The sequence below is a fragment of the Candoia aspera genome, chromosome 2 (assembly GCF_035149785.1).
Source record: "Candoia aspera isolate rCanAsp1 chromosome 2, rCanAsp1.hap2, whole genome shotgun sequence".
Classification (NCBI taxonomy): Eukaryota; Metazoa; Chordata; class Lepidosauria; order Squamata; family Boidae; genus Candoia; species Candoia aspera.
In genome coordinates, this window is record NC_086154.1 from 87,664,118 (window position 1) to 87,683,130 (window position 19,013).

Here is a 19,013-nt window from a genome sequence, read left to right on the forward strand (position 1 = left end):
AAGTTGAAAAAGCACCCCCAAAGAAAAATGGCAAACTACATTTGAACTGTTGCCAAGAAAAGTACATACCTAGTCTGTAAAGGTTGCCTATTCTAAAACACTCTCAGACTCACAAGCAAGAGCTTAATAAAATCTGGTTTATTTAAGAATAGTATGCAAGTACAAAGAAAGCTGAGAATGGGAAAAGCGCGCCAAATGCAAACTAAAAAACCCTCGGTACAAACGAGATCCCTCCCCCCGTAGAATCTTCCCAGGCTCACAATCCCAGGTGCTCCTAACGGCTTCTGATGGTCTGTGGGAAAAGTCCTTGAGCAGAGCCCATAACCCAAACACATTCCATTGAAACGAACATAGATACAGAGCTTGGCACAAGGTTTCCCAGCAGCTCCCTCCCAACAGCAACGCGCGTCAGCACCATGGCATGTGAAACGTTACGATGTACAGTGCACATTGAAACAGTGAACATGACATAGTCAAGCTTAACTTGGAGACTTTATCTTAACTTAAAACACAGCCATGCTTATGAACCATTTTCATTTACCACTTCCAGATAATCTGTTTTCTTACTAGTGTACACTGTAAATTGCCAAGCAAGATATTTGTACCACTGAAATATTTAAAGCAAGCCAATGGACACTGGCCGATTGAATTGGAAGTCTGTGATTATCTTCACATGCAGTGCATACAACTGCTCTAGTTCCTGGACTGAAACATTTGTTTTGCTGTAGGTCTTCCTCCTTTCCATCCAAGAGTGAACTGGAATGGTAAAATGTTTCATTTCTACTTGAGACGCTCTTGTGCTCATGCATGTGGATTTGTTTTATACCTTCATGATGGAGTTTGTGCTGAAACATTAAATTCCCGTACTTGCAAGGCATACATTCTCTGTTCCTCTATCTCAGGGTCCACCTCTTCGAAATACATTCTGACTGCCCAATCCATCTGAATTAGGAGTGCCTGCTGAAGGTCTGCTCCTATCGGGGGTCCAACAGGAGGGGGACATTTTTGGTTGCTGCTCCCCTCCTTTTGAACAGCTTATCCCTCTGAGGCAAGAACACTCCCCACTCTTAGGGCCTTCCAGAGAATAGTTAAAACTTGGCTTTTATGGAAAGCCTTTGATGGTAAAGCAGCTAAGGGAAGGTCTGTGCCATTACTGTTTGTTACTGTTTACATTATTATTATTTTGTATTTGTTTGACTTTGTATGTTGTGATGGACTTCACTAACACTGCTGGTTTGCAGGAAGGAGAGAGCACATTCCAAGGTGGGGAGCAAGATAAGAGAAAACACAGTCCAGAGCTGGAACATGGGAAGACAAAAAGGTTCAGAGTAGCCACGCCCTAGAGCCCGCCAGGTTATTTCCCTTTAGGTTAGGTAGAGTAGCTTTAGTCTGGCAAGGTTCTGTCTATCCGATGTGAGCAATAAAGAATTGAAGTTTGACTGGACTGATTCTTTGTCATTCTTGGGCTGAGCCTGACATACCCTGCCTAGAGCCTCTGGAATGCGGTGGCTTATATATTTTATAAATATGTCATACATATATACATACACATTATGGTTGCCGCTTTTCAATGCATTGTTTTGCACTCACTGCTGAAAAGAGGCATAAATTTATCTTGGAAATACTTTGATACAAGTTTTTTTTTTTAGGTCTAAGATGACTAACCCCGGTTTAAGATGGACCAATATTACCTGTTTTACGATATTTACACTGTCTTCCATTAGTTTACAAAACAGAAGATCTGGAAAGGAATGGGGAGATAAAAGAGTGCCAAAGCATTTAATATAACAAAATAAGACCAAAACTTTGAAAAGCTGGCATGAACATGAAGTGTGGAGGGGAGGATGCCAGGTTTTGCGAACCTAAGAAATTGAAAAATTACACATGTGTAGTTCATGTTATAACAAGGGTGGAAAATGAGTAGTTTAAACTGCTAGGATGCCCATTGCTCTTTACAGCCCTGAAATTCCATTGAAGTTGTAGTAGAAACTGTAATAGTTCCAGATATATGAAGTCCAGTACTAAAGCTTGCATTCCAATCCCAAACTTAAACACTCAGAGTGTTTCATTCTACAGAACAATGTTAAGCAGGCATTTATTTCACCTTTTAAGCTCTTGGCTAGCTATAGTATACAAGTTGTGTGGTCAAATTCAACAGAAGAAAGAAACAAGATCTAGTTACTATGGAGCAAATAGAAACGTAACATACTTCCCTGCACAAGTAGCAATTCTGGTGGCCTTTCTTAAATGAAAAACCAGGAAGAAAAGGTCTAAAGGTTGTTCACACTGGTTATTCCTGGAACTCATCTAAACCTTTCATGTACATCAGCACATTAACCTCATGACCTTCCTTTCCTTGGCTCAATGGCACTAGGCAATTCTCATCTTTCTGCCTTCTGGTGTTTGATCACTAATCCTAAAAAGTCCTAAAAAGACAGCATACCAGATGGTTTCTGTAAAGCCTTAAAATGGTGAACAAAGTTCGACATAGGCTTACTGAATCATATCTCCTGTCCATCTGCTCCAGCATCCTTTTTCCACTTGTGAGAAAGATACTGATCAACACACACTCTTAATGTCATAATTAAATTTTTAGTAAAACTGATTTTTAAAAAAGAAAAAAAAATAGTCTTATGAGATGACATTGTTGGGTCCCACAGCTGAGTTCAAGCCAAGCTTGATAGTCCAATTTCCTATAAACGCAGAACTGCATAGTTGTGGCAAATGTCACATTTCTTTCCCATCTCTTTTTCCTCACTTGTCAATTCCTTTTAAAATATTCCTGGAACTGTTTTCAAGGATAAGTATTTAATCACACTCAAACTAGAGTAGTTTTATGAGGAGAAATAACTTTTTTTAAAAAGAGAATTTAAAGAGACAAAATGACTAGCTTGGAAACTGCTTTGTGAACTGGCTGAGTTGTATGGGTGTTGGGGAAAATGGTTAGAAAAATGGGAACAAGAGCTTCTCCCAGTCGAATCACTCTTAGATACCAGAAGCTAAGTAGAATCACTGTTGCTGTGCATTAGATGTCATTCCCACTCCTTTAGAAAAATAAATATCTATACCATCCAAAAAAGATCTGCACCGTGATACTGAAAGTCAGCCTTGATTAATAGAGGAGTGTTACTGTTTCATTATGTAAAAAGTTCAGTCAGGTGCTCAGAAAGACTGTTAGGACTCAGCAACCAGTAGAATTTTTCAAAAGGATGCTTGCCATTGCATTTTTTTGGAGACAGATTTGTGACTTCTCTCCAAAGAGATAAAATCCATCCTTTCAAATTTCTTAACACAGTCTTCACTCCTTTCAGCAAAGAGATTTAAAGTCTGTGGCATAGCAATTTAACTGCTGAGTAAGCAAAGATTAGAGCTGGAAACTTGGCACCACCCTTCCTGTGTGAAGAATTCATGACCTTTGGTTGCTTTTCTTACAAACTGGCAAATCTCTTAATAATTAATCCCGCAGGGGAAGCACGCTAAAAAGTAGGGTGTGTGCGCCAGAGACAGAATGAGAGATAGTCGTATATTACTGGGTGTGTTCCGTTTGCTTTACTGAAACTGTCCCAGAACTAAATTCTTTCTGCAAATTCTATCAACTTTCCAAAAATACTGTTCTGACCCATGAACCTGGCATTTGCATTTCCTCTATCTCAAGATCCACTAGCTAGAAGATCTTATCATGTCCAAAATATTAGGGTCGCAATTCACTTTCTGTACTCAAGATGGTAGGGTTTCATACTTCCCATTGGAAGTGAAAAACGCAAGTCACTACTATTTTGGTCTCCAGTGGGAAGACCTGGGGCAGAAAGACCTTCATGACACAGGACCTGGCTATCTGAGGACCACCTGTCTCTTCTAGTTTCTGCCTGTCCTGTAAATCAGGCAGAGTTAGCATGTTTTGGGTCCCATTGATTAAATCAGGTCATTTGATGGGACCCAGACATTGTGCCTTCTCTGTTGCAGCACTTGCCCTCTGAAACAGTAACTCCCCAGAGATCTATACTATTGTTAGATTTAGATCTTGCCTTTATTTGTATGGCCTAAAGTGGCCTACATAATGCTCCCTCCCCATTTTCCCCACAATAACAACCCTGTGAGGTGGATTGGACTGGGATAAAGTGATTGGCCCTAAATCACGCAGTTGGCTAAGGGAGGCTTAGAACTCACAGTCTCCTGGCTTCTAGTCCAGCACCTTAACCACTGTACTAAACTGGCTTCTATGCACTATAGTCTGTACCCTGGTCTCATTCAAAGGGGCCATAAAAAAAAAGTTCTTCCCCAGGCCTTGAGCGAGGGGTGTGGCATATGGGAATGTTTTGCATTCAGGATGTGTGTTTTATTGCTCTCTCTGGATGTTTATCACCTTTTCCTATTTGTTATACTGTTTCAAATTGTTTTTAATATTATATGCTGCCCATTATGGAGTCAACTAGCTTCAAAAATTATATAAATAAATAAAATGTGCCTGCCAAGGTCCCTGCTCCACCTGATTTTATTTTTTTATTTTTTATTTTATTTATTCAATTTATATAGCTGCCCATCTCAAACCAGTGACTCTGGGCAGCTAACAGTCATAAAAACATTTTTGTGAGTCTACTACTACTACTGCTAGCAAAAATAAGCAGCTAGCATGCTGCAAATCACGGTTGCATTTTCCAAAAGGCTTCTATAAAACGGTGAGAGACTGTAACTCAATGCTTGGTTTGCTTTCTGGCAAAGTGTTGTTGTTGTTAAATTTGGCCACATCCACCAAGCAACCATCTTGTGAAAGTGCCCATAACATGCTGTCACAATTGGAATGTGCCCTCTGGTTCAAAAAGACTGCAGACCCATGCATTAAAATGTATTTCTTGATTAAGCAATCTATAAATTGATTCTTGTGACATTTCTTTTCAAGAGTCTATGTTGCAGAACCTTAACTGTTCACTTAGCAGTTAAGATGAAACTAAATGAAAAGCCAGAATATCCTGTTTTCTTTCAGCAGGAAACTCCAATGAGACACACAGACAAAATGGAGTCAAAATGGTTTACTGTAAAACTAAGAGAAGAAAAATATCAGGCACTTCCATGAAAACCTGACATTTGCAAGGAGCTTTTTTTAAGCTGAATGAAGCAATCCCTACCACAGCTCAGAAAAAGACCACATACCTCATACATAAAATATCCCAAGTTTAGCCTTCAAACATTTCCAGGCATCACTGGAACATATTTTTTTTGTCTGAAACAATGAAGACCTGCCTGCTGGTCAGTCTGCCTTATTGTCAGCCATAAAGCAGCTTTCTACTCCAGATTCTATTTAATGGTCATTTAATATAATGTCTACTGATAAGATTTAATAGGAAATGAAAACAATCACAATAAAACACCCAACTGAATTTAAAGTGTTGTGGCATGTGTTCAAAGTCAGGTTCACAAGGATGTAACTGCTGATACTGTTTCCATATTTCTTTCTTTAAACCAAGATACACATTTCTTGCATGGGTTGCCCTAGGAAATCCTTTTCAACATCTACATGAAACTGCTAAGTGAGGTCATCCACCAGTTTGGGGTCTGGTATCATCAGTATGCTGCAGTGCTTCTACCCCAGCCCAATCAATTGATGCTATCAAGGTTCTCTCCCAGTGCCTAGACCCTGTGCGGGTTTGGATGGTGAGAAACCATCTCCAACTCAGTCCAATCAAGATTGAGTGGCATTGGATGTCTGGGCCACCCAGAACTGGGGATATTTCATCTCTGACCTTGGGTGGGGTAACACTTCCCCATTCAAGGGTGCCGTGCAATCTGGGAGTCTTCCTGGACTCATAGATCCTGCTTGATGAGCAGATTACAGCTGTGGCCAGGAAGGTCTTTGCACAGCTCCATCTGGTGTGTCAGTTGCATTGTTTCCCAGATAAAGGGACCTTTCAGACAGTCACCTATATCCTGGTCACATCACAGCTTGACTACTGCAACACACTCTAATGTGGCTCCCCTTGAAGACCACCTGGAAGCTTCAATTGGTCCAGAACGCAACAGCGTGGGCAGTGATGGGCATGCCTCAGTATCCCCATGTAACACTTCTGCTTTGTGAGCTGCCTTGGTTGCCAGTTTGTCAGTTTGCTTCCAAGTGCAATTCAAGGCATACATGGTATAGGGCCTGGAGGGATCACCTACCTCCCTTAGTATCCACCCAGCCATTTCAGTCTGGCAGGGTTGGCATGCTCTGGGTTTGATTAAACAATGCTAGCTATTGGGACCTCAGATGCGTGCCTTCTCTGTCACAGTACCTGTCCTCTGGAATGAGGTTCCCCCTGAGATCCAGGCAGCCCTCACCCTGCTGATATTTCAAAGGGTTTTTAAGATCTGGCTCTTTGCCCAGACCTTTGGTGAGGGTGGGGGAAGGCCCCCTTTGGACCTTTCGTTTCTGTTCAATTTGTCGTCCTTGCCCTCTTTTATTCTTCATCTTTGTCCATTATTGTTTTTTTCTTGTGTTTAATATTTTTGTGAACTGCCCAGAGTTGTTGAGAGTTGGGCAGCATATAAATATAAATAAATAAATTCATTGAGAATGTGTTGGGAGACGGAAAAGCAATAATCTTCAATCAGAGGGGGACATTCTTTGGTACGCAACCTCCTTTTTGTGTCCCCCCAGAGTCCACAGTGCTAAAATTTGGAAGTAAACGGCCAGAGAACAGTGGTAGTATTGCATGGCAATTTTTGGCAGGAGACAAAATAAATCAGCTTTGCATTCAGATAGGCTTAGCACATCTCAAGCTGGAAAAAAGTGACATCATGGGTCTATAACTTGCAGCCTCCTACCCTCCAAACATAATGCTAAAAGTATCATTATTTTTTAAAAATGAGGATTTTAATAAACAATAAAATTATCTTCTACTTGTGCATGGAATGATTTCAGACAGGAAAATCCATGCTTTTGATAACTTGGGCATGCTCAGCTACTATTGGAGCATTAGTTGTTCATACGTACACTGAAGGTCAAATTAATACTTGATGATTTCTGAGGAATAAAGTCCGATTTAGTGATTTCTCTCTCCCGCCCCGGGAAGGATGCAAAGAGATTACAGCATACTTGTGTTGTCCAGCTGTTCCCAGGCGAAATACAAAGAACTAGTTATTACCCATAAAGCCCTAAACAGCTGGGATTCAGGTTACTTGAGAGAGGCCTTTCTCTACATCATTCCCACCCCTACTGAGATCATCTGAGCCCTTATGCACCACAGCGGTGAAAGGTATTTTTGCTATTTTGTGATGAGCAGCTCAGAGGAAGGTGAAGCTACTGAAAGGCAATACAGTCTGCAAAAAAGACTTAGAAAGCAACCTGAGTGCTTGGTGGGAAGATGAGTAAAGAGAAAGAGGAAAGACCTACTTTACTTTTTGCTTCCTCTGAACCTCTGTCCTCTGCCATCTCTGGGTCTCTCTGTGGTCCCCTGGCCCCACCTTGCCTCTCAGGGACTGTGTTTTTTCTTCTTCCCCTGTCTCTGCATTTACGTATGAGGCACAGCAGATCTCTGAGGGATGGGCATGCAACATATGACCAGGCCCACCATATTCTTAACTTTCCAAGCCTCTAAAACCTGGAGACTCCTGTAGGTGCATTTGTAGGAGAGAGGGAGAAAGTTGAGCAGCAACTTTGAGCCCATGTTATTTCCAGAATTTGCTGGTCTAATCTACCCTATATCCTTCAAATGCCTAGCAATGCCTGACTATCTCGACTGTAAAAGCTCCCATGTCCAGTGTGACTGATATCATAAACAGTGAGGAGATCTGCTCTGCTCTGGCTCACTAATCCCTGCCTCATCCTCTCTGAACAGGAACTGAGTCTGGCAGAAATGTCAAATGCCTTCCCCACACTTCCTAGGCGCCCATGTGATCTCACAAAACCATCACACATTTTTGGTGACTTCAGAGAATCTAAAGAAGCCCTCACTGGGGAGTGGGGGAAGTTAAATGTCAACAGCTTGTCTGGCATGCAAGTATTCAGTAGGTGGAATTTAAATGGCTGACTCCCTGGGGAAACAGATTGCTTCCATTTTGCTATCATTCTTCTGCAATACAAGAGTTCCATTCATCAGCACATTAGGCATAATGCCCTATTTTTCCTGAACAAACAAACATAAAAACCAACTAGGAAAAAAACAATGTGGGAATGTCACTCATGAACCCAAATAGCAAGTTGCAAGAGGAGGGGAAGGTGGAAACAGCCCCAGGTGGGGAAAAAATTAGACAGTATTGAATCTAGCATTGCACTCTAAAACCGAATAGATTGTAACCGCTTGGGTATCCAAACCCATATAAATCATCCTTAATATTTCATGAGACATACTTTGTCCTTTCAATGCCTGGATACTGAACCAAATTTGCCACTGCAGCAAACTATGCTATGAAAGACCAACAGCTCAAACATTTAATTCTGACTGCTCATATGCCTTCAGGTGAATTCAGCTGGTAAAATTACTCAACATTGAGGACTAATTTATAAACACCATCTTCCAAGTGTCACTTTCCTCCTTTATTGCAATAAATAAATAAGTTCAGGAATATAGCATTAGTTGTTATACTGATGAAATTATTATTCATAATATTAATGTAGGGAGGTTTGTACAGGTAGTCCTCATTCAGTGACTAACTTGGACAGCAACTGTTCGCAGATACGACAGTGATGAAGAAGTAACTTTGTGACCAATGCCTGCATTTACAACCTTTGCAAGTCTGTAAAGCAAAGGAAAGCTGAAGTAAGATCATAAGGCCACTTGTGGTTTCACTTAGTGATCACTTCACTTAATGACCAAGTTGCCAGCCTCAACTGTGGTTGCTAAATGAGGACTACCTGTATAAGATTTATATATGACTTCTCCTTTGGGGAGGTTGCTTTAACATTTTAATAACTACTATGTGCATATAAACTGTGTTTTCTTGACCCTTAATTTGCTAAGCAACATCTTAACCAAGGGGTCATTATTTTATTATTCTTCAGATAAACTTATAGACTGAGGGATGCCTATTCAGAATGGATATCCACTTCAAAATCCAGAAATGCTTATATTTTAACCAACAAATTGAATAATATTTTAACATAACTCACTACTTTAATCAGTTTCTTTTAAAACAATAATCTGTATTAATAAAGCACTTCACAGAGGTTTCAAGATTCATGAGCATCTACATGCCAGAGCTTGTGTGTCAAGTCTAGTCTGCCGTTTGAACCTTTCAGAAGTCATTTGGAGAGAACTGGCAGATTCCACAGAACTGTGAAGTGCCTTCCTCCTCAGCCCAGGCCTGCATGGAGTTTCCAGTTCCTGAGGTTCTACTTCTACGGACTCAACCTGACCCAGGAGAAACAGTGGTAGGAAATCCAAGAGGGGATGCTATGCATTTGTCTGTTATTGGGACTCAGCCTGGTCTAGTGTTTCTCAACCTCAGCAACTTTAAAATGGGTGGATTTCAACTCCCAGAATTCCCCAGCTGGTGCTTGTTGAAATCCGCCCATCTTAAAGTTGCTGAGGTTGAGAAACACTGCTCTGTGGTGACATATAAACATTCCACTTCCATTTAGGCACTTAATTCAATTTAAAATGTGTAACTGAAGGCAGCTGGACCTCATATTCACATACAATGCTAATCTTTTTTAGGAGGAAAGCTGCACTATGAGCGTAACAGTTTGGATGCACATTGACTTTAAAAAAATCCCTCTGTTAGGATTTCTATGATATGATGCCACATTCATACATGCAGAGAAACAGCACAAGACAGGGTTATGCGTGAAACAATCTTAGGCAGGGCAGCTAAAATACCTGAAAAAGAAATAGAGCTGAAGAATTTCAATTACTAGACAGATTAGAAATATAATGAACATTACAATCTAGAGTCTTTTGGAGTGGGGCAGCTATAATAAACCTAATAAGATAGATAGATAGATAGATAGATAGATAGATAGATAGATAGATAGATAGATAGATAGATAGATAGATAAGAAAAATCTTCAAAAGTGGGAATCTGGTTCAAAACCCAGCAAAAGCAGCTAGTGACTCAAAATATGGAAGCCATTGTGCATAAGCATTCCTCTGTTAGGAGCAAGATAAAACAACAACCAATGAAAAACTGAGTGAGCAAGAATTTGCCTGTCCCTTCTCCGTTATCTTTTAAGTTGCTTTTAGACAGCTCCCAACTGCATGCCAGCTCAGAACGTCAGTCACTTTAGGGAAAGAGAAAGCATGTTAATCTTTACTGCTTTAAAGAGATCCCAAGCAAAAAATAGGGCATATGTTTAAACAAGTTGAGTTTCTTTCTAAGAAAAAGTGCTCACAATCAAGACGGAAGGTGATCAGATGAGGGCGGATGGTTGGTGAATCATCTCTCTTTCCAAATAGCCCACTACATTCCTGTTGCTAAATGTCTTCCTCCCCAAAACCCCACATGACTAACCCCCACCCAAACCCTCCAAATTTTGTTTTCCGTTATATTTATGTGAACTTGGGGTGTTCCTTTCATTTACATATCATGCAACTTCCTCTACCTAAGAAGAGTGCAATTTCAAACAAATACTGCCACAGAAGGTTGATTTTGTTCCTGTCATAGTTGTCTAGGTTCCCTGTTGCAATGTATTTTCTTCCTTCTGAGTACTAGAAACATTGAACATTTTTCTGCAATATAATTCAGAAGATCAATACATTTGAGTTGTAGAAGTTCCTGTTTAGATTAAACAATACTCCAGTTAGAAAGTCCCAACTACTATGGTCAGTGCTAGTGAAGGATGATCATTGTTGTAGACTAAAGATCTTGAGAACCAGCTTATAGCCTGTTGAAACAAGACAGCATTTAATCATAACTTACTATCTGGTTAAAAAATTGAACTTTGAACCAACCAGAGTTTAATCAGTTTGAATAAAACAACGTCCAGCTATCAAAAAAGATGCATTTCTGGTTCTTCTGTAGAGGTTCATAAGAAAAATAGGCACAAGGAAGTTCTGGAATGTTGGAAGCACAAAAGGAAGGTCTATCTCAGTGCAAATTAAGATTAATGGTAGGCAGAGATCACAAGCAAATATGAACTCCACATAACTGTTAAACTGTATTTATGGAGAAAATCTCATAAGCAATACACTGCATGAAGATATTCAATAAGTAGCTTCAAGAAGACCAAGCTATATGGAATCAACATATGTCTGCTTGTGCACAATCTTGCATACTCAAGTTCACAAGGTGTTAGCGTTCTTGAAGAATTATAACGACCTGGAAAACACTGCATTAGAGTCCTCTTACCCATAATTTGCTGTCATAATAAAAGGCTCCCAGCAGTTTTACAATGTATGGGTGGTCACAAGTAGCAAGAATTTCTATCTCCACTATGTAGTCCTCTAGCTCATCTTCATTTTTGGTCTCAATGACTTTGGCAGCAGCTAAGTCTCCGGTCTCTCTGTTTTTGGCCTGTAAAATACAAGAAAAAGGAACATTATGTCAGGTATTACCAGTGACAAATAGATGAGTGCTATTCCATACACCTGGAAGAATAATTTCAATTATTTAGGGTTATGATTATTGTATCAAATAACAACCCTGATGTAATTGGTACATGACAGCATACAAAATGTGTCATGAAATGTCAGAACATATATGTAACTATGGGAATTGCTCAAATTAACCATGATGGTCCAAGTAGCAATCAGATATCCTACTACTATGTCTGAAGGCAGCTCCATCTGAAATCCATTCAGTGACCAACTGCCATGGCTAGGGGACTACAGAGAAAAGAGGCAAATGCTTCTCCTTTTTGGTCAAATCCACCTCTATGACCTGCTAAATTACCACTTATGCAGATGTGGAACACAGTCTAAACCACAGGTGGGTAACTTGCAGGTTGAGGCAAGACTTCTACCTTGAGAAGTTTCTGGCCAAGGTGCTAAGATTATCTGTAAGTAGGTAAAAGCTGCATGTATTTAAATGTGCATATGTACAGTACTTACGTATATTTCTGCTGTATGTATTAAAATGTGCATATGTACTTAAGTATATTTCTGTACATGTAAATGCACATGCAGCCCATCTTACCGGGAAGCATCATACGTGAAACTCAAGATTAAACTGGCTGCCTGTCCCATTCTAAACAATTCCTAAATGGGTATGTTGTTCAAATCCTTCACCATCAATACATCCAAAGTAGGAAGTGGAGCTGGGGGGCAAGGGGGAGTAATGTAAAGGCTCAAAATAGCTTAATTAAATCAAAGCAGAATGCATCAAAGATACAGTATATGGGCAAATGATTATCACTGGGTGTCCAAACTGGAAACATTGCAAGTGGATTGTACTGTAAACTGAAAATGTAGTGCTCTTCAGGTTATATGAAGCTAATTCTCTTTTTATAAGCTGCTCTAAGATAGCTTGAGCTGAAGGGTGACAGACACAGAAGTACTTTAAATTAAGCAAACTCAAGTCTCTAGAAGCAAGTCTCTAATACTTTACCTCCTCTGCATCCAGTGCTTCAATTCTTAAGCAAATTAGGCATATGAAGCCTTTTAAGACAGTATTCTCCAGCATGATGCTCTCCCAATTAGCATACTAGAAGAAAGCTGAACTAGATCTCATTACTGATCTGAATATGGTCAACTGAGCCAAGCAAGGGCCAGCAGGCCGTATAAAGTCTTAACATCCCAGTCAGTTTTGGAAGCTTTTTGAGAAAGGTGGTGAACAGCATTAGCCCCCCTACCCATCTTGAACGATGATACCTGGTTCTGCTTCCTCATTCATCTGAACCCAGTTCCCAGTGACATCTCTCTTAATTTGACCAAGATGTGTGAGGAATGAAAAATACACCTGAACAAGAGATGGCAATGCATAAAAGTCCCTCTTTTGGGGGAGATGGGTGGTAATAAAATTTGAATAATAAATAAAATAAATAAATAAAATAAAGCCCAGGCTCAGAATAATGATCATTTTTTCAGAAATCTGTTTCTCTAGACTGGTGTTTCTCAATCAGGGTTCCATGGAACCCTAGGGTTCCATGAAAGGTCACTAGGGGTTCCCTGGGAGATCCCGATTTATTTAAAAAATTATTTCAAATTCGAGCAACTTCACATTAAACAGGTAAGTTTCATTCTTTATTTTTAGCTTAATGCATATATACAGGCCTACATATGAAATGAATATAATAATTTTGTAACTTCTGGACTATATTTGAGCCTGAATGTGCAGGGGTTCCCCGAGGCGTGAAAAATATTTCAGGGGTTCCTCCAGGGTCAAAAGGTTGAGAAAGGCTGGTCTAGACTGTCCCAGTTCTAGAGATTCCCACTTCCCAGGTCAGTGTCCAGGTGATCTGCCAAGGTAGAGGGACAGTTAGTCAGTGATTACAGAGCATCTTGCAATGCATCCACTGATGGTTTCTATCCAGTTGACAAAAAGGGATATTTAGCATAAGCTTTTGCGATAAACAGAGATACACATACACAAACAGATGAATAGCTAAGATAGTAACAGCCTTACTGAGTAAACTTGACCAATCTACTTAAGTGTAGCACAAGACCATATGCTCCACATCTTTACCTAATACTCTGTATACTATGGACCTCTGAATGTAGTACATAACTCTCTCTTTTGTGAAGACATGTGGTGGTACTTTCCATCTTGCATTTTGTGCAAAGTACTCATCGGGTGACAAGTGTCGCTGGGGGGAGGAGTGGGCAGAGACTTATGCTTCACTGGAAAATTCTAAGGGCTTGTTTGTAATCTACATTATCGCTTTCTCTTTTTAGGTCTCTGTTTAGAAAATCTTTGCAGAGAGTTTATAATGAGATTATGCACCCAGCATAAACATTCAAGGTGTGCTTGAGTCAAGGCAATAGTGGTAATGCAGAAACATGTCTGCTACTATGATTTGCAATTTAGCAAGCAGCGTTTTGGAGGCTGAAGTGGAGTTTGCCCCATCCCATCTCTTTCTAAAAAGAGAGGGTGAGGTGGGGAGAAAGAAAGAATAAATAATGTTCTTCTCTTTTTGAAATGTTGTACTTCTCTTTAGAGAAGTGTTGTTTGTACTAGCAAAAAAAAAAAGTCATAAAGTACTGTGCAGTACTCCGGCTGAACTGTGTGGAACTTAGAACAGGAGAATACTTGCCATCAAGTGATGTATTCTCAGAAGGGTCTGCTCCCTCCCTCCACAGCGTACGGAACTATTGGCTCAGGAGAAGCAGAACTTAGTTCTGCTTACCACTGTCCCACCCCCAAATGACAAATGACATTAAGAAGTACAAGATCCCCCAACTGGAGGAAACAAACTAAGATCCTACTGATATTGGTTAGGCACCAACTTTAAGAGAACTACTGTAATAAGGATCTTAGTTTCTAGTATGGATAACCCTCCAAATACAACATCTTTTTCTAGATTATGTATTGGCATGTCTCCAGGAACTGTGCTCATATAGCATCCTAAGTCAGTTTTTTCCCATTTTTTTCTGCCAGAAGAAAAGTCAGATTCATTCTTGCAAGTGAGTAAAGAAAGCTTGACTTTTTGTCCGTTTCTCTTTCTTTTGAAGCTACTTTTTCTCTCACCTTTATGAAGAGATTACAAAAGCTTAGAGCAGAGCTGTACGGCCTGAGACTCCAGTTCTCAGAAGCCTCCAGTGCGCTCTGAAGGAATTTCCCAGTTTTTATTACTTTAATTATATTTTAATATGACAAAAGGTGAAATGATCAAACTCATTACCAAAGAACAATCAGGTTAATGATTCTTAATTGTAAATAAAATGAAAGCAAATGTAGTTTTCAGCCTGCCCATACCCACTATTTTTTGGACTGTGGCCCTGGCATGTCACACAAAGATCAATCAGGGCATTTAGCGTGAAAAACATTTGTGGAACCCTGTCCCAGGGCAGTAAGTGAACCAGTCAATGCTCAACCTACACTTTGCAGTGGAAGCATCTGTTGGATCACACAACAATACCCACAAGACAGAGAGGAGATAGCTTATATGTTCCTCCACAAGTCTGTCTACTTCTGAAACCCTACCTCATTACTTGTCTATTCATCCCTCAAATCTTCCAGACTCATATTTGCAACAAATCTCACTTTAACATTCACCAGTGGCTGGGTTTTTTTCCCATAAAGGGAAAGCCAAACTCAAACATGTTAATAGCTTGTCTTGCATGCCTGTTATCTATTATACATATCTATATTCTGATTTCCAGTTATCTCATTTCTAAAGCAGTACGGTAACTACACAACAACAGGACAGGTTTTGTAGAACAGCTATTCAGCCAGGGAATAAAGAGGGAGAAAAAAACATTATGAAAGGTTACAGTGAAAGTGACTGCTGCCTCATCATGAATTCAATTCAGTTATTTTAATTGTCTAGGTGGAACATTTCTATCACAATTTCTGAATTTGTTAAAGTCTGAAAAAATTGAAGACCACTGAAGTTATATATTAAGTCAACAAGCTTCTGTTGTGCATCTTGCCCTCAGGACAAAGTACAATGCTCAAAGTTTATTTTCAGTATGCTTTCCAAAAGATTTGCAAATATATTACATTTTTTCAACTTACATCTGTTCAGTGAAGTATGAAAATGATTTCACAGCATACAAATTATGATGGACAACAGCTAGAGCAGAAATGGAAACTTTCAGTGGACGAAGAAAAAAAAACAAGATTTTTTTGAAAGACTAGAAACCTTTTATGGCTGAAACCTTTTTTGCTCAAAGAAAGAAAAAAGATTGAATTGAGGATTTGAGGATTAAGAAGAGATGAAGTGGATGGGGGATAGATTAAGATGATAAACACTTGATAGAAAGAATGGCAGAAGGCATAATTGTATGTTTTATTTTCTTTCTTATTTCCTTTCTTTCTCTGACTTTCTATCTCTTTTGTTTTGTATAATTTTACTATATTGAAAAATCTCTCTCTCTCAATAGAAACTTTCACCTGATAAATGTGCCACCTTTAGACATAGCTTTTTCTTTGTTATAGACATGCCTTAACAATTGATTCCATGGACCAAGACTCAACCATTCCATGACCCAATATTCTCATGCAAGCCTCAGCTCGCTCTGTGGTGGCCTCTGTCAGGAAATGAACTTCCTTTCATTTCAGATGGAAAGTGATTAAAACATCTACTGTTCACAGTTCATTAGAAATGAGAGCATATTGAAAAAAATTAAAATAATAAAGTAATAATGAACTATTCCGTTCAACTGAAGAGGCTTAAGAAACTCAGACAAACAAGGGGCATCCATATATATGTAAACATGTGACAACTGCAGGATAGAGTTACAACACAGAGTGCTCCTTTTCAGAGTTGTCTTCAGTCCTGCCATCTTCCAGAATACCCAGTACCATTCCCTTTCCCTCTCAGCTTTCAGTCCCTGACTCTCCCAAACACTAAGTATTAATTCTGTGGCCAGGAATCATATTCCATCCTCACTGGATCAGGAGTTCGTTTTTCTATTTCTACAGTCTTGTATAAAGACTTTTCATTAATATATCCTGGGATTTCTGAGCTTGTTGATTTGTTGATGGTACTTTGATGTCTACATAAAGATTAATGGTTAAAGTTTGCTACTAGTATACAGGTTAAAAATAATGATCCACAAGAAACCATAAGTATTTAGCAAATGTAAGATAAAGGATGCCTGTGAGAATGGAACATTTAGCTGCTCAAGATTTGCCTGCCATTCTGGCCCAGCCCACCTTTGTGCAGGCTGTTCAGTGAACCGAACAATTTGGTGAGCTGTTATTAACAAACTTTTAATTGTAAGAAACTGTGAGCCTCCTGTTGCTCCTTCCTTTCTGTGGTTTACACAGCTTACTTTCAGAGAACTACTAGACAAAGCTTCCTTTGAGACTGAACTTGCTGGAAATCATCTACAGCCTAAGAACCCTTCACTTGAAGAGTGGGAAAAGAAGCCCTACGCACAGGCATGCATGTCTGCATGTCTCTTGTGCATGTGATGCGATTCAGCTCCTCCAGGTTAAATCTTCCATGCTGAACTCAGAAAACCATGCAAATGTTCAGCTTATTGAAATGATCTAATAAATTACCCATATGATTATATTTGGTAGTCACTTTGGCCTGAAGTGACTTCCTCTTCTCTGCCAAGTAGAAATACGTTCTATTGATCACTTGATGTCTGCAAACTCAGTCACTTGCACATGAAACAAGACACTGACAGAAATGTCTTTTCAAAAGCTATTTGCTCAATATGCCATTCTTTACAACAGAGGCTGTTCTGCTTTTCATTTGTGAATTATAAACTACTGAGGTATCAAGAGATCAAGATATGGGTGGGATAGCAAGCATGACAGGGTGTCTTTCATTTCCAGATACTATTGAGTGACATCCTGCCCCCTCCAGCCAGTACAGCTAATGGTCAGGTATAACAGCAGCTGAGAACCAATGTGGTACAGTTGTTAAGGTACAGGACTAGCTGGGGAGTTTCAAGGTTATGTCTGTGTTCATCCATAGAACACGCTGGGTGACCTTGGGCCAATCACTGTCAGCCCAACCAATCTCATAACATTACTGACTTGCGGGAAAAATGGAGTAGAGAATCCTATTTGTATAACCTTGAGCTCAAGGAAGAAATATGAGATATAAATAAAAAAATAAATAAATCAGTTATCACTTGTGACTCAGAGCTAGGAATTACTGCCTTGAACTAAGCTGAGTCCAGGGCTAGGGATGCAAAATTTCTGGAGGAAAGAAAAAACTTTATTTTCTAATTTGTTTCCTGAAAAACACTGAAAAGAACTGAAATACTCATTTTCATAATACTCTTTACTCATTTAAATTCTCTTTGCTACAATAAGAACATTACATTACATGGATTATGTATAGCTTTGTTTATAACATTTACTCATAAAATTATCAAGTTTAGTATATTTATTAAATGTCAATGTATAATTTAATTAGACAATACACTTATAACTTGAATTTACTATTTTTTTTTGTAAATGAAGCAATTGGTATTACATGCAAAGGACCTCTAAGAAATACAGGATTTCTTAATTCTTTCATTAAAGTAAGCCAGCAAAAATAAATTCAGGACAGAAAAAAAAAACATTGACATGATAATAAAATGGAGCTATGTCTTCTGGACTTAAGACTCTTCTATGTGTTCACATTTAAAAAAAAAGAGCTGAAGAAAACAGGAAAAAAACAGGAAGACTCATTGCATAAAAGGTTTCCCTTTAGAGCAATATGCAGTTTTATTTTCTGACATAGCATGACTATCAACAGTTTCTGCTTCTTTTGAGACAAACTTATTTTTTTACCTGCTAATAGACTTATAATGCTACAGTAAAAACTGAAGGTTTGATCAGGCTAAGACAAACTTCTGTATTCTTTCATATATTAATGCCCTGGGTACAGGAATTATGGTGCTCAGATATTATAAAGGTATTACAGGTTATAAAAACATTTGGGATGCATAACAAATAACAATATATGAGCATGTTAACTTACTCCATTTACTATTCTGAAAAAGAAAATGTTTTATTGGATCTTGATTATGATCCATTGGTGTTGACTTTTAGTGACAACAGGTATGGATGCTCTCCAGGAGGATCTGTCTCCAACCTGGACCTTCAGATCTTCCAATGGTGCAGCCATTGCTGCTGTTACTGAATCCATCCACCTTGCTGCTGGTTATCCTCTTTGTTTCTTTCCTTTCATTTTTCCCAGCATTATAGACTTCTCCAGCGAGCTAGGTGTTTGCACGATGTGTCCAAATTATGATAATTTGAGCATGGTCTTTTGTGCCTCAAGTAAGAACTCTGGTCTGATTCATTCTATATTTCATTTGTTTGTTTTCTTGGCTGTCCATGGTATTTTCTGGAGTCTTCTCCAACACCTAAGTTCAAAAGCATCAATACTCTTTCTAGCCTGCTTCTTCAACATCCAACTTTCACTCCCATAGAGTTTCACAGGGAAAACCACTGCCTGTACAATTCTGATCTTTGTCGGTATAGACACATCATGGGATCTGAATATCTTTTCCAAGGCCTTCATGGCTGCTCTACCAAGTGTTAGTTTG

General features: G+C 39.2%; 2 protein-coding genes across 2 annotated transcripts in view; one reads left to right on the plus strand and one right to left on the minus strand.

The window, feature by feature from the left end:
- NEURL1B (neuralized E3 ubiquitin protein ligase 1B) overlaps nucleotides 1–19,013 on the plus strand; it is a 442,008-nt gene that overhangs the window by 257,067 nt on the left and 165,928 nt on the right. The gene's annotated exons all lie outside the window — the stretch shown is intronic.
- Nucleotides 1–19,013, minus strand: part of STK10 (serine/threonine kinase 10) — a 79,534-nt gene that overhangs the window by 41,672 nt on the left and 18,849 nt on the right. Inside the window, exon 2 of the mRNA XM_063292395.1 lies at nucleotides 11,260–11,424. Within this exon, the coding sequence (XP_063148465.1) occupies nucleotides 11,260–11,424 (165 nt within the window). The remainder of the gene's footprint in view (nucleotides 1–11,259; nucleotides 11,425–19,013) is intronic.